This window comes from Marmota monax, unplaced genomic scaffold (genome assembly GCF_021218885.2).
Source record: "Marmota monax isolate L192 unplaced genomic scaffold, Marmota_monax_Labrador192_F-V1.1 WCK01_AAM20220418_F8-fsc00054, whole genome shotgun sequence".
NCBI lineage: Eukaryota > Metazoa > Chordata > Mammalia > Rodentia > Sciuridae > Marmota > Marmota monax.
In genome coordinates this window covers 231,508-246,440 of record NW_026692145.1, presented here as the reverse complement: position 1 = coordinate 246,440, position 14,933 = coordinate 231,508, and the positions used below count along the sequence as shown (strand labels likewise).

Here is a 14,933-nt window from a genome sequence, read left to right as displayed (position 1 = left end):
GGGCCTACTTTTTTTTCTAGTAGGCAAAGAGTCTCTGGTCTAATTCCTAGGTTCTTGATCCACTTTGAGTTGAGCTTTGTGCAGGGTGAGAGATAGGAGTTCAATTTCATTCTACTGCATATGGATTTCTCTCTGATATGTGGATGCTAACCCACAACAAGGGAGGGGAAGATTAGAAGTTCATTGGACTAGACAAAGGGGAATGAAGGGAAGGATGTGGGGATGGTAATAGGAGAGACAGTAGAATGAATCTGACATATCATTCCTGTCCTCATATATAAATACATGACTAATGTGAATCCAATTCATGTACAACCACAATAATGGAATCCTAATTGGAACAAGTTTTACTCATTCTACATATGTATAATATATCAAAATACACTCTACTCTCATGTATATCTAGAAAGAACAAATTAAAAACTAGTATTACTTTTACATTTTTCAAAACTAAAATTGCTTCTGAAAAAGAAAGTATTTGTATATGTTAATGGAAATTTTAGAACTTTTAAATATTTTGCCAATTTTAGATACAACAACAAATTCACTGCTATCCTTAATTTCCTTCAATTTTGTTATACAATATAAATGAAAAATTATATTTTCCAATGACAAATAAGAGCTACATTAAGAGAGTCTTACCACAGTGTTCTATTCTTATGTGACATGTGTCCTGAATTAAAAGCCTGGGGTCATAAATATATAACCATCTAATTTCAAATTTGTAAACAATTTGAGCTGTGATGTATATATTTTTTCACAATCTACATTTTAAAAATTTTTTATCATCATTATAGATGGACACAATACCTTTATTTTATCCACTTTTTTTGTGTGGTGCTGAAGATTGAACCCAGTGCCTCACACATGCTATACAAGTGCTCTACCACTGAGCTACAGTCCCAGCCCCACAACTTATCCATTTTTTATAGATAAATTTCAACATTTTTCTCTTTGGAAATTTCATATCCATAATTATAATTCTCCAAAGACTTCAAAACTGAATTCTGATGCTGTTTGTTGAATTTTCAGTTGAAGATTTCCAACTGATTTTACTGATTTGAAAGGACTCGTTTCAAAACAAAAAACACTTGCACAGTAGGACAGTTGGGCTTACTTACACAGTAGTCCTTTAGAAGATCAAGCATGCTTGAAATCTGGGCGAGGGATGTAGCTCAGTGAAGGAGTGTTTTCCTAGCATGCATGAGGACTTTTGTATTCAGTCCCAAAAGATTTGTAGTTCAGTTATTTTGAATATATAAAATACATGGACACTCATTTTGTACATTTTGATTACTATACCTTCAGTTTCAATTAGTTGAATGCCATACATAGTATGTTTGCATGAAGTAATGAATTATGTTTGTACCACAACCAATTCTAAGTACATTTCTGCTCTATCAATTTCTTAATTCCTAAGAACCACATGGTTTACTATGATGCCTTTTTCCAAATTTGTATTTGCATTAGCAGTACAAAAACAGTTTTACCTCCACTATAGGACTTTTTAACTGAATTTACAATAGCATTCTTAGTAATGTCATATATTTCACTTTTGCCAGAAAGAACTTCCATTACTGGAATTTACCTAACTCTTTTTCCTTTTTAAAACATCTGCCATCATATAACTCTTTGTGAATTCTTCTAGTGGAGCTAACCTAGTCACAGCTGTTGCTTCATTTTTCTAATGTACCTAAGAAATATTGGAATAAAATTGTTGAAATTATGTTATAGCAGACTTTAAAAGTCATGGATCATAGAATTATATATAAATGTACTTTTTTGTAGTTTCTCATGATAACTTGTTTTCTTTGGGCATGATGTTCTTAAAATATTTAATAAGTTATGAAGTAAATGCTTCAGCACATTTGGGTCCTCTGCTTTTCCTGTGGTTTAGTGATATCACTACAACCTCCACAGTAGAGGAGAAATGTTGACAGATTATCTTAATCTGCTTGGGCTTCCATAACATAAAACCATCAACTGGGCTTAACCGAAATTTATTTTCTCAGTGTTCTGAAGGCTAGAATTCCAAGAATAGACTACCATGGGTTTTGTTTCTGGTGAAGGCTCTCTTCCAGGATTGCAGATAGCTGCCTTTTTACTATGTCCTCACATGACTTTCCTCAGTGCATGCATACATAGATAAAAAGAAGGAACAAGTTCTCTGGTATCTCTTCTCATAGGGACACTAGTCCCAATTAGGGGTCCATCCTTATGATCTCACTTAAGCTTAGCTACTTCCTTAGGGTCTCTGTCTCCAAAAACAACCACACCAGGGCTCAGTGCTCCAAAATATGAATTTAGGGATGAGGGGAAATACAAACATTAATCCCATAACACGGATGTATTGCACAAGCCATGTATTCATCAACCTCTTTGGAAAGCCAATTAATTACTCATTTTCCCTAAGCGTGCACTTTTCTTAAGCTCATTGTTGCCAAAAGGTTTTATTGAAAACTTAAAGGAAGTGTGTTAGCTTGACATCACTGTGACCAAAATACCTGACAAGAACATATTAGAGAAGGGAGAGTTTATTTTGGCTCACAGTTTCAGAGAGTTTCGGTTCATGGTCAACTCACTCTATTAATTTGGGCCTAAAGTGAGGCAGAACATCATGTGAGAAGGGCATGGCATAAGGAAGCTGCTTTCCTCAGGACAGCTGGAAGGCAGAGAATGATATGGAAAGAGGTTGCAGGGCAGATACATGCTTCTAGGGCATGCTCCTAGTGACCCATCTCCTCCAGCCATACCCCACCTGCCTACAGTTACCAGCCACTCCATTCAAAGTAGAGTGAACTGATTAGGTTACAGCTCTTATATTCTGATCATTTTACCTCTGCATGTCCCTTTGTTAACACAGGAGCTTTGGGGGGATACCTAGTATCCAAACCACAACAGGAAGGTTGCCAAATTATTAAATAAAGAAATAGTTATAAATTTACACCCTAGTAAGAGCATTAGGACTGATATATATGTATTAAGACATCTATACTGTTCTTTCCCTTAAGTGTTTCATGTAAACCTAACCTGCAGTATCCCAAATAACCCAGTGATCCTGCCAGCTTGATGATCTGACAAAAATCTTGCCTTTTTTAGGCCATGGCATAGACCATGGAGTGAAGAGTCGTCTACTAAGGGGCTGGCTGGGCCAGGAGCCTCTGATACCTCTCACTTTGTGAGATGTTAGAGTTAGCTTTCCATAGTCACTCATGTCTAAGGACACTGTTTTATGATCAAGCATATTTTATGTACTCCTTAGAAGGTGGGTGTTAGCTGCCTTGTATCTGAAATGAATATGGACATGAGAGGCATATTACTCATGATTGTATTTCAGATTTTACCATATTAGTGAGATTTCTGTTATCTGTAACAGTAAAAAAAAGTAGGGCACAGCCTACTTTCCACACGACTCTAATGAAAATGGAAAGGAAATAGATGTTCCCTGTCCTGGATAAATTCTTTTTATTAAGAAAGTTTTCAAATATACATCAAATTTGAAATATTTTCACAGTGAATAACCATATAACCACCACCTGAATTCTGTCAGTAACATTTTATTATACTTGTTTATCACATTTTCACATATCTATCCATGTATTCATCATCCCATCTATTCACCAATCTATGTTATATTTTTTTATTTTGTTGAAAGTTAGATACATTTATATTGTGTACTATGAATTCTAGTATGTGTATCAACAACTCAAGTTCAACATTTGTTTTAGTTTTTTTTGTTCTGAGTGTCTTTGGGTTTTAACAAGTGCTTGTAATGAAATATTACCCTCATAACCTTCCATAGTCAATCCTTATTCCCACTCCCAGGGAAACATCATTCTATATTTTATCTACCATAGGTTTAATTTTCCTGTTTGAGAATTTTATGAAATGGAATCATATTATGTATGACATTTTTCATTAAGAAGAATGTTTTCAGACTCATCTATGTTTTTATATGTGTCTATAGGTCCATTCTGTTATATTTAATGCATCGGTTTCTCAATTGTTCTATTGAAAGTCATGTGGCTGATAGTATCTTTTAGCTATTCTGAAAAAATCCCACCAAAACCTCTTTGTACAAGTCTGTTTGTGGAACTATGGCTTTGTCATGTAGCTTATATACTTAAAACTAGAACTAAAACTGCTGAGTCATACTTTAAGGAATAATAGAAATCTAAGGAGCAATGGGTTGAAATTTCAGTTACTGAAAAGGTAAAACTTTAGTAGAGACCTAAAATATTTCCAACTGATTTTACTAATTTTTCAACTGTTCTGAGTGAGCTGTGTCATCAGTATAGACCAAACATGTTTGTGTTTTTGCACAATGTCATAATTTATAGAGTAACAACAAATTCACAGGCTATACTATGAATATATAGCGTGCTATATATTCAGCAGTGGCAATTCACTGAATTCTTGTGGAACACCTGACAGTCATAAGCTGGATAATCACAAATTCTTTTAATCCACTTCAATCTTAATTTCCAATGTCTATAAAAACTCAAGTCACACTTCAGAAAGTGATATACATGGATCACAGAAAGATTAAGAAAGAGTTAAGACAGCCTCAGGGTTATAGGATGCTGTGTCAAGAGCAAAGACAGAGAGCAGATATAAGTGCAAGATTCACTGTAATTGGTCAGATAAGGGTTTTAATGGACCAGTTCCACAAAGTTGTTAAGGTGAGGGTCCAAACAGCAGCTTCAAAGTGTCAGCTTAGAGTAGGCCATGCATCATCATCAACGGCAAGAAAAACCATGCGAAGCTGAAGTCCAGGGACAGAAAATCAGAAGTTCATCACTGTGGCAATTTCCTGGGCAAGGAAAATCGATAGGATCAGGATGCCACTATGTTCAGTCATGGGGGACTTTTCCTTTTATAGGTCTTAGGTGAGTGGGTTACATCTGGTGAAGTTGATAAGCTCATGTGTCTGGCATCTGGAATATGATTTGGGTTACCCACATGTGTGGATGCTCCTGATTTAGTTTGATGAGTTGGCATGAATAAGTTATTTATCAATCTGTGCCTTATGATTGTTCTGGGCAGAGGGTGGTTGTTTACTTGTACAAACACGGTACAGAGTCATTCTGCCTTAGCACTTGTACTCAAAATGGAGTAACTCATGGCAAACTACTACTTTATAAAATGGAATAACTCAGGGTTAGGCACAGTCTGAAAATTGTTCAAGTCATCATGGAGTAACTCACAGCCTACTTTCCATACAACTCTAATGAAAATGAGAAGGAACCATTTACCCCCCACCAAAAACAAAATCATTCCCATGGTAAGACGGTGGGCTGATTTATAAACAGCAGTCCTTCAGAGGCTCAAGTATGCCTGAAATCTGATTGGAATAAGAGTATGAGCCACATAGGGATTCGAAGGTCATTGTAAGGATTTGACTTTTAGGGAGGTTATAAGCAATACTGTTGAAAAAAACCCTAATATCAGTTAAATTTAATAGTTTACTTGAGCAAGAGAAATATTCTCAAACCATGCAGCATTCTGGACTAATGATAACTCAGAATGCCTCTATTTCCAATATGATAAGCTATATTTATTCTAAAAAACAGAAGAAAATGAAAAAAGAAAGGAATGAGTACAGAGATGACCTGACTGGTAAAATTCAATGTTTTCCTTATTTGGGCATAATTTGGCAGCCTTTGACCTGGGATTGGCTGAGGCTAAAGTTGCTGTGATTGGTTTGAGGTTCAGTTGCTTGGTAACCAAGGTATATTCTGTTAAGTTACTACTTGTCCACACATCAAGTGAGGTTGCAGTTTACTATATATGGAGGCCTCTCTGGGCTATATTTTTTCACCCAAGTATGGCAACTGATATAGATCAAAGCTAACTCAATTTGACATTCTGATATTTGGTGAATTATATTTTAAGATGTTTATCCTGACTGTGGTGTTCAGAATAGTCTCTATGGGACAAAGATATCTTTGAGAAGACAAGTTAGGAGTCTATCACAATAGTCCTGGTGAGTCATAATGGGTATTTGGACAAGGTAAGTAATAGTTGAGGCTCTAAGGATTGATTTGATTTGGAAAATATTTTAGAATAGAGGTGAAAGTATTAGCTGATGAATCATCAGACACTTGGTATGAAGAAAAGAGAAGTCACAATTTACTTTAAATGTGTAAGTTTGAGTTATGCTAAGGGAAGAGTTTCCATTTCTGAGGTATGGAGAGGCTGAGGAGCAAAATTAGTTATATGACTAGACTAGCAAGGATTTAGCTTCAGACATAATGATTTGAGTAAGAATTGGTTGTATGAAACTGAGGTTGATTAGCACTTCAGGCATGTGCATTTTGGAGCTATCAGCTCAAAGATATCCTATAAAGCCACACAAAAAGGAATGTGAAGAGATAAGAATAAAAGAGAACAAAAGGGAAGAGGTCTAATGCATGTCATGGGGCATTCTAAAATTTAGTCATAATGGAAATTGTGGAAAAATGAGAAAAGACTACAAAGAACTAGGAAATGCTGAGTCATAAAGTTCAGAAATGTTTTAACTTTAGTTGATAATTGCCAGTTTTCTGAAGTGGTTATACCAATATACATTTCTGGTAGCCAGTGTTTGAGAATTATTTTTAATAACTTTATTACAGCTACTATGGTATATTTTTATTCACTTATTTTATGTGGTACTGAGGTTAGAACCCAGGCCCTTACACATGCTAGGCAAATGCTCCACCACTGAGCCACAACGCAGCCCCAGAGAATTATATTTGCACCAAATCCTCCCTGATCCTTCTTACCTTGTGACTCAATTTATTGTACACATATGTATACATTTGTTTGTAACTGTAAGATATAAAGTATATAATGCTTATCTGTCCAAAACAACTGATAAAATTGTTTCTATAGCAATATATGCTATGGCTAATGCTATTACAAGTCACAATCATCATTTATTTGGTGCTGATTAGGTGCCAGGCACCATTGTATGAGTTTTATATATATTGATTCATTGTCCCTGCAACTATATGGTAAGTACTGCTATGATTGTAGTACTCATTTGATATCTCAAGAACCAAGGCCCAGAGATTGATTTAGATGCACAGTTGACACCTCTTCTCATTTGACTTCGTTAAATCAACATCTGAAGGATTACAAACTTCCCTTTTGATTGGAAGATTAGAAGTTAGTGGTTTGAAGTTCAATTCAAAATGTCCCTTAGATAAAATAGAAACTATTTTAGGGTATAGCAGTTTCAAAATTACTATAAAATGTAACATTACCAAAAATAAAAGCTATTCTAACTTGATTTCTCACTATGGCTATTTTAGATTTTGAGCCATATAAGGGTGACCGAGTAGAAGTTGAATTTGCCATCCATCCAGACACAAAGAGCAGGAAAGCCCTCTCAGTGAAGCCTCTGAGACACAAACATGTGAACAAGGTAGTATGTTTGCATGTTGTACTTTTCCTTTTGTTTCTGCTTATCCTTCTTTAGTGATAATTTCTGCTGCCCAGAATTCTATTAGATATGTGGGAAAACCTAAAACAAAATATTACTCCTTGCCAAAAAGGAGCCTATTTTCTTATTGAAAAGGCTGCATGGGGCTGGGGATGTGGCTCAAGCGGTAGCACGCTCGCCTGGCATGCGTACGGCCCAGGTTCGATCCTCAGCACCACATACAAACAAAGATGTTGTGTCCGCCAAAAACTAAAAAAAGAAAAAAACTTTAAAAAAAAAGAAAAGAAAAGGCTGCACTTGTGAAAGAAAATAATTAGAGAATAATGTAGAACACACATATAATTATGATCTAAATGATGTTGTTTATTTGGGAGGTATTAAAATACTCCAAGTGCAACAAAAATAGAAATATTGTGTTGCTGGGAATTGCTGGGAAAGAGTGGAGTGGGGCTTGAGATCACCAATAAGAGCTGGCTGTGATTTGGTTAGTGGAAACTGAAAATTAGTTGATAAATTAAATTCATTTTGTGCAATAGTAAAATTTTAGGGAGGAGCTTGGAATGTGGCCAAGAAAGTAGATAAAGTTATGGTCTGGGCTGGGGTTGTGGCTCAGTGGTAGAGCACTTGCCTAGCATGTGTGAGGCACTGGGTTCGATTCTCAGCAGCACATACCAATAAATGAATAAAATTTAAAAATTCGTCAAAAAAAGTTATGGTCTGCTTACCACCACAAACCTTTTTTACTCAATCCTGTTTACTCTTTCAACGTTAACTATAGAGGTTAATGGCCATTGTGGGTAATATTTAGCTCAAGGTCTCCCAAGTTCTCTCACCAGAGACACAAGGACCATCCCCAGAGATTCCAATTTAATTGGCATGAGGTGGGACCTTGGCACTGGTGTGTTTTAAAAGCACCCCTGGCATTGCCAGTGTGCCAGGCAGGTTGGGAAATCAGTGCCAGGGTTGGAGTTGACCCACAGGTTAGAGGCAGAGTGAGGAGGTGCAGAGCTGGTGAGGATGGACTGTGCTTTTACACAACCATTCCCATCATTTCTCATCACAGGTCTGCATTAGCAGTGTACATGGGCGACATGGTGTGGTGGACGACACCATCTTTTTCACTTTGGATTCTCTGAAGCTTCCTGCCGGTTACGTACCTCAACCAAATGATATGGTTGACGTGGTCATAGTAGAGAGCGTTCAGGCCTGCTATATTTGGAGAGCAGTTTCTATGACCCCTGTGCACATATTGTAAAAGCAAAACCCTTTGTTTCCTGTTGGTCTTTATTCCCATGGGCAGTAAAGGGCCTGGTATTAAACCATTAAAGAAAAGCTAAGCTTAGTGAGCCCAAACAATACATTAAATTAGCCTTTTCTTGTAGACTTACTGGGTAGCTCCCTGGGGACCATGGTCCCCAGTCTGGCTGGGCACAATCAGGAGCCACTTGTCAAAAGAAACTAACTTTATTTTTAGAACCACACACGCCAAACAAAACAGCCTCTCAGGAAAAACCCTCAGAGCCTCAACTGCCACCACCGGCTTTCCACAAGCCTCTCTCTCCCACACAAGCTTCTCTCCACCTCCCCCAATCCTCCTGCTCTTGAGGCCGATTGGCTGGGTCACGTGGGCGGAGCCAAAAAAGTCCCCCAATGAGCAGCTCCGTGGTCTGAAAGGGCAGGGAAACAGCCCAATGAGCATCACCGCAGAGGAGCCAATCAGCTAGATGTTGCTGGGGCCGAGGAGCCAATCAGCTAGATGTTGCTGGGGCCGCTGTGAGCCAATCATCAGCCAGCAGCTGAAAGTTTGCTGGCAGCTGGAAGTTTGCTGGGGCCCCTTCGGCTGTGGCTCTCAGCATCTTTTTACTGATCTGTTAGGACACTTGTTAAAATGCCTGATTAAATAAGATAAAAACCTAATGCTGCATTCCCAAGCTGTACACAATGCCAATCATTTTTGGATCTTTCTTAATTTTGCCTTTTCTTCTCACTAAGAATATAAAGTATTCTGCAGAGGCAATGCAAAAAGATAAAAGTTAAGCATACAGCAAAAAAGCAGCTTAAATAGAATCATCTTCATCATTTAAAAATGATAGATGAAGTACGTGGATTACCATATTTCAGCATGTAATAAGTACCACCACATAATTGGTACATCCTGTTTTTTCAGTGCAAAACTTGATTCAGATCCTTTCATCACATAATCATTTCATGGTACAGTTCAGCTTGTCACACTGCTTAAAAGGAAAACAGAGCAGCAATGTATTGACCAGTGGCATATGGATTTGCATTTGTCTTCTCCTGCACTGTGAGCCACAAGCCTAGAATTCTCAGCACACCCACATTGTTAGTATGTTCCTGAAAGCCAACTCACCTGATTTGTTTGTGCTGTAGGAATAACTGGAAACACATCTTGTATGCTTCGTGCTAAGGACAGAGTCTCAGATAACAAAACCAATGATAGTGGTGCAGAATCTTTGGACACAGATTAAAATTTATCAACCTATACTTTGTAACATGGTAGTAAATTTTCTCAAGTATAATATTTCAACTATAATGCACAAATCTATAACACCTAATGTGTTAACTTTGATTTTCAGATCAGAAAAAAAAATGTTTGCTTATCTGTCATGAAAAAATGATATGCGTTGATTTAGACTATTCTATTTCAATGTATATCATAAGTATTTTCTGCTTTCTAAACTTGTACCAAAGAAACTTTAATAATAAATGATCTTTAAGTAATATGAGCACAATTTTATTTTTAAAAAGCTTCTCACAGTCTGGGATTGTGGCTCAGGGGTAAAGCACTTGCCTCACATGTGTGAGCCACTGGGTTCGATTCTCAACACTGCATATAAATAAATGAATAAAATAAAGTCCATCAACAACTAAAAAAAATTTTTTTAAGCTTTACATAATGGTCACTCTCCACCTTTCTGCAAAAAAAATGGCATAATATCTGAGACAACTGCTGGGCACATGCCTGTAATCCCAGGGGCTCAGGAGGCTGAGACAGGAGGATCGTGAGTTCAAAGCCAGCCCCAGCAACAGTGAGGTGCTAAGCAACTCAGTGAGACTCTGTCTCTAAATAAAATACAAAATAGGGCTGGGGATGTGGCTCAGTGGTCGAGTACTCCTGAGTTCAATCCCTGGTGAGAGAGAGAGAGAGAGAGAGAGAGAGAGAGAAATTCTATAAAATGGGTCCACTGTGCTGACCCCCACATGCTTTCTTTGCCAAAAAGAAATTTACCTGCATCCCTGCCTGGCCTACATGAACAGGATATGTCACATTCCTCAACAAATTACCTGTTTTCTGCAAGGAAAGACAGGCAAAAAATAACATTGATAAGAGGAACCCAAGTTACTTTGAAGGGAAATAATTTCGTGAACTTTTTCACTGACCGAATTTTGGAAGATAAGGAAAATTCTATGGTTAAGGATCCAATCAGGGGGCTGGGGTTGTGGCTCAGTGGTAGAGCATTTGCCCAGCGTATGTGAGGCAATGGGTTTGACTCTCAGTACCACATAAAGATGAATAAATAAAATACAAGTATTGTGTCCATCTACAACTACAAAAGTCTAATCAGAACCCTCAGCATGGGCAAGGTAACATAGAATTTTTATGGTAGTGGGGACTTGAAAGTCTTATGTCACACCGTTGTCAGTCAAAAGTCAAGAGGTGGACCTGAGTGAGACTCTCTGGACACTTCCCTGGGATCCCCAATAAAATTGGAATGCAGGAGAGGCACTTTGTGTCTTTCCTCTCTGAGAGGACCCACTCTCTACCTTGAGAGAGCCCGCCTTTCCTTTTACTATCCTTTTAATAAACTCATTGTTGTTACTCTGAGCAACATTTCTAGGGTTTGAAGAGGGGGTCTTCACAATGCCTCAGTTTTTTGGAAAGCCTCAGCTTTGAAACTACCAAGAGGTAGATATTTAGGAAAGTGCCTGTACCAATTCATTTAAAATTCAGGAATGCTGTGTTTGGTGCTAGAGAATATAAAATCATTTTGAATGTAAGACATTTAAAAGAAACCCAAGGAGATCTCACACTGTAGTGAGACAACCAGACAGATGACTCTAATACCATTAAAAAGTCCCCTGGCTCTCCAGAGAGTAATAGATAAAAACCAAAGAAAGACTGATTCAAGATGAGATTTCATAGAACAACAACAACAACAAAAAAAAAAGAATTGGAATATATTTTGAAACTATAATTATTAATACATATTATATACATTAACTGTACAAATTAATTTAATTCACCATGGTATTTTCATACTTTCATGTCCATCCACCTTTCTACCCTCTCTCCCCAGCCTCTCTTTTTTCCATTCCCCCTGACCTCCTTCCCAATTCCTAGTAGTCCCTCTTCTCTTCTCCATCATATCTTATCCAGAGCCTAATTGTACCAGGGCAGTGGTATAGGCCAAAGAAAGTTTCTGGAGAGAGCATGGGAGATAGATGGTTTATTGGTTTGGTGTATTGGGGAAAGCTTACAAGCTTAGACTTGAAAGCTTAGACTGCTCTAAGAAGTGTTCAGTGGTGACAGGCTGACATATAGCACCTCTGTCTCTCACTGTGCTTTGCCAAGAAGTGCCTCATCTCCATCAGGGTGTTTTGTCTAGTGGTGGCTGACTGGACACATATCCTTTCCACAATGCCTTCAGTTCTGCACCCATCTCCACTCAGAGATGGGTTTTAGATGTTAGGCTGCCGGTGCTGTGATGTCATCAGCATTGGCTTGCTCTGTTCATTTGTTTGACCAACACCCTGAGAAGCAACTGTCCTGGTGTACATTTAAGAAAGTAACTTTCTACACATAGTGCTAACTTTCCGTAATTCCCTGTGTGCATAAGAGAAAGCCAGTATCCTTTAAGGTAATATGCATCTCAGACTTTCCAGCCCAGGTTTGCTTTCATTGTTCTCTTAACTTGGTAAGAATTTGGGGAACAGATAGAGATGATTCAGGGTCATGGTGTTTTACTGTCCCCCTTTGTTATAGGGAATATACAGGTGTTCCTTTTTTCTGCAGTTTCCACATGTGAATGAAAACATGCAATACTTGTCTTTCTGTGCCTGGCTTATTTTGCTTAACACAATGTCCTCCAGTTCCATTCATCTTCCTGCAAATAACAAGATTTCATTCTTCTTTATGACAGAATAATAATCCATTGTGTATATATACCTAAAGGAAAGCGAGGAACTGGGAAAAGGGCAAGCGAGAAATAAAGATGGAGACCAGTCAGAGATACACATGACAGTTTATTTGTCAGAGCTGACAAATAAAGGCCATCTCTCCATAGATGGAGAGAGGCAACACAGGCTTGGGATTTGGGACTTTTATGGGGCCAGCTCAGGGATTAAAGCCCAGCAGGTCCTAATGAGGGCTTAACCATGAGGTGGGATTAGTATGAGGGAGTGGTGAGCCTTTCTCAGAAACGCCCTTGGGTGGGAAAGAGAAATTTTTCTTAAAATGGCGATTGTCACTTAAGATGGCCGTCCAGATACTAAGCAAGGACCTTACATATACCATATTTTCTGTATGAATTCATCTATAGACATGCACCGAGGCTGATTCTACACCTTGGCCACAATAAACATAGGTATGCAGAAGTCTGTTTTGTATGCAGACTTCATTTCCTTTGTATATATACCCAAGAATGGTATAGCTGGATTGTATGGTAGTTCTATATTTAGTTTTTAAGGAAACTCCATACTCTTTTCCATAGTAGCTGTACATACATTTCCACCAACAGTGTATAAGTGTTCCTATAATTGTTCCTGATTCTCCACATTCTCACCAGCATTTGTTCTTTTCTTTTTTTCTTTTTGGACTTGGAAAGATTTATTTGAAAAGGCACAGAGTCCATCCCACCCGGGTCCCCAGAGTGGACTGGAGGGAAGGGGGTGGATTTCAGGGGACTTATTTGCTGTGCTGGATGCTCTTGGGAAAAGACTGTGGGCCCAGCCAGAGCTGCAGCAGAATGACAACATGGCATACATGCAGAGCAGCAGGACATAGACAGGTATGTATTCCTGGAGAGCAAAATGTGCTCCAACACCAGCAACCTGTGTCATCTGCAGAGGACACATAGCAAGAGCATGGTGAGATGGGCAGCCAACAGGGTCAGGTGGAAAGTATGATACAGGAATAGGACCTCAGAGAGGGGAAGTGCCAGTTCACTGTCCTATGAAAGAGAAATTGGCAGCCAAGGTCAAAGGAGTGGGATAGATAGTCAATGGGGTTCTCCAGCATGAAGGGGAACTTCAGCATCACCTGAAAGACAGCACAGGTGTCCAACTTGGGGAAGAAACCACACAAATCAAACTGCATGAGGAGAAGGAGTAGCAATCCAGGGGTGAAGAGTAGTACATTCATCTCCACAACCAGGTTGAAACAGCAGCAGCCCTAACCCAACACTGGGCCAGGAAGAGGTTGATACTGAGAAAGAACAGTGCCATGGCCACTGGGTCATTGAAGAGCCACAGCACAAAGATGCAATGGACATGGTAAGAAGTGAAGCACGTGAAGAAAAAGACAAAGGGAGATACCTTGCAGTAGATGGTAGATTAAGAAATCAAGTAGCAAAGTGACCAGGTAGAGCACAGAAAAGATGTTCTGTGCAGCTGGACACAGTGGCACACAGTGGACTGTAATCCCAGCAGCTTGGGAGGCTGAGGCAGGAGGATTGTGAGTTTAAAGACAGCCTGAGCAAAAGTGAGGCCCTAAGTAGCTCAGTGAGACTGTCTCTAAATAAAATACAAAAATAGGGCTGGGGATGTGATTCTGGTATAGTTCCCATGAGCTCAATCCCCAGTACCAAAAAAAAATGTTCTGTGCCATGTGGATATCAATGTCCCAGCCAGTGGCATAGTATAGTCCCATAAAGATGTACAGAAAGCTAGCCAGGTAGGCAAGAGGTCCAGTGTCACCCTGCAGTTGTGTATAATCATATATGCCATTGATGATGCCCTATACCTAGGTCATGTAGGCTGTCCTGTCAATCTCTGTATCTCCACCAGGCAGAGGCAGGAGGCTACCAGCAGCATGTAGCACAGCTCCTGCAGCAGTAGGCACCAGTCTTGTCAGGTGCATCATAGCCATTGTTCCCAGACTCTTGCTGGCTGGGCCATGGCCCACCCTTCTTTTTTTTTTTTAATAATAGCCATTCTAACTGATTGAGATGGAATCTCATTGTAGTTTTCAGTTGCATTTGCTTGATAAGATGTTGAACACTTTTCTCACATATTTGTTGACCAACTGTACTAATTATTTTGAGAAGTGTCTACTCAAGTCATTTTCCATGTTTATTGGATTGATTGATTTTGCAGTTTATTGAGTTCTTCATGTATTCTTAATATTAATCTTCTGTCAGATGAATAACTGGCAAAGATTTTCCACCATTCTGTGGGTTTTATCTTCACCCTGTTGATTGTTTCCTCTGCTGGGCAGAAGCTTTTCAATGTGATGTAATCCCACTTGTCAATTCTTGCTTTTGTT

The 14,933-nt window shown here is 38.7% G+C and overlaps 1 protein-coding gene and 1 pseudogene across 1 annotated transcript in view; one reads left to right on the top strand and one right to left on the bottom strand.

Annotated features, from left to right (window-relative positions):
* LOC124109926 (cancer/testis antigen 55-like) overlaps positions 1 to 8,684 on the top strand; it is a 33,303-nt gene extending 24,619 nt beyond the window's left edge. Inside the window, exons 6-8 of the mRNA XM_046468872.1 lie at positions 4,883 to 4,889; positions 7,299 to 7,411; positions 8,493 to 8,684. Coding sequence (XP_046324828.1) covers positions 4,883 to 4,889; positions 7,299 to 7,411; positions 8,493 to 8,684 — 312 coding nt within the window. The remainder of the gene's footprint in view (positions 1 to 4,882; positions 4,890 to 7,298; positions 7,412 to 8,492) is intronic.
* A 4,822-nt stretch (positions 8,685 to 13,506) lies between these two features.
* Positions 13,507 to 14,566, bottom strand: LOC124109923 (dol-P-Man:Man(5)GlcNAc(2)-PP-Dol alpha-1,3-mannosyltransferase-like; annotated as a pseudogene).
* Between the last annotated feature and the right edge of the window lie 367 nt (positions 14,567 to 14,933).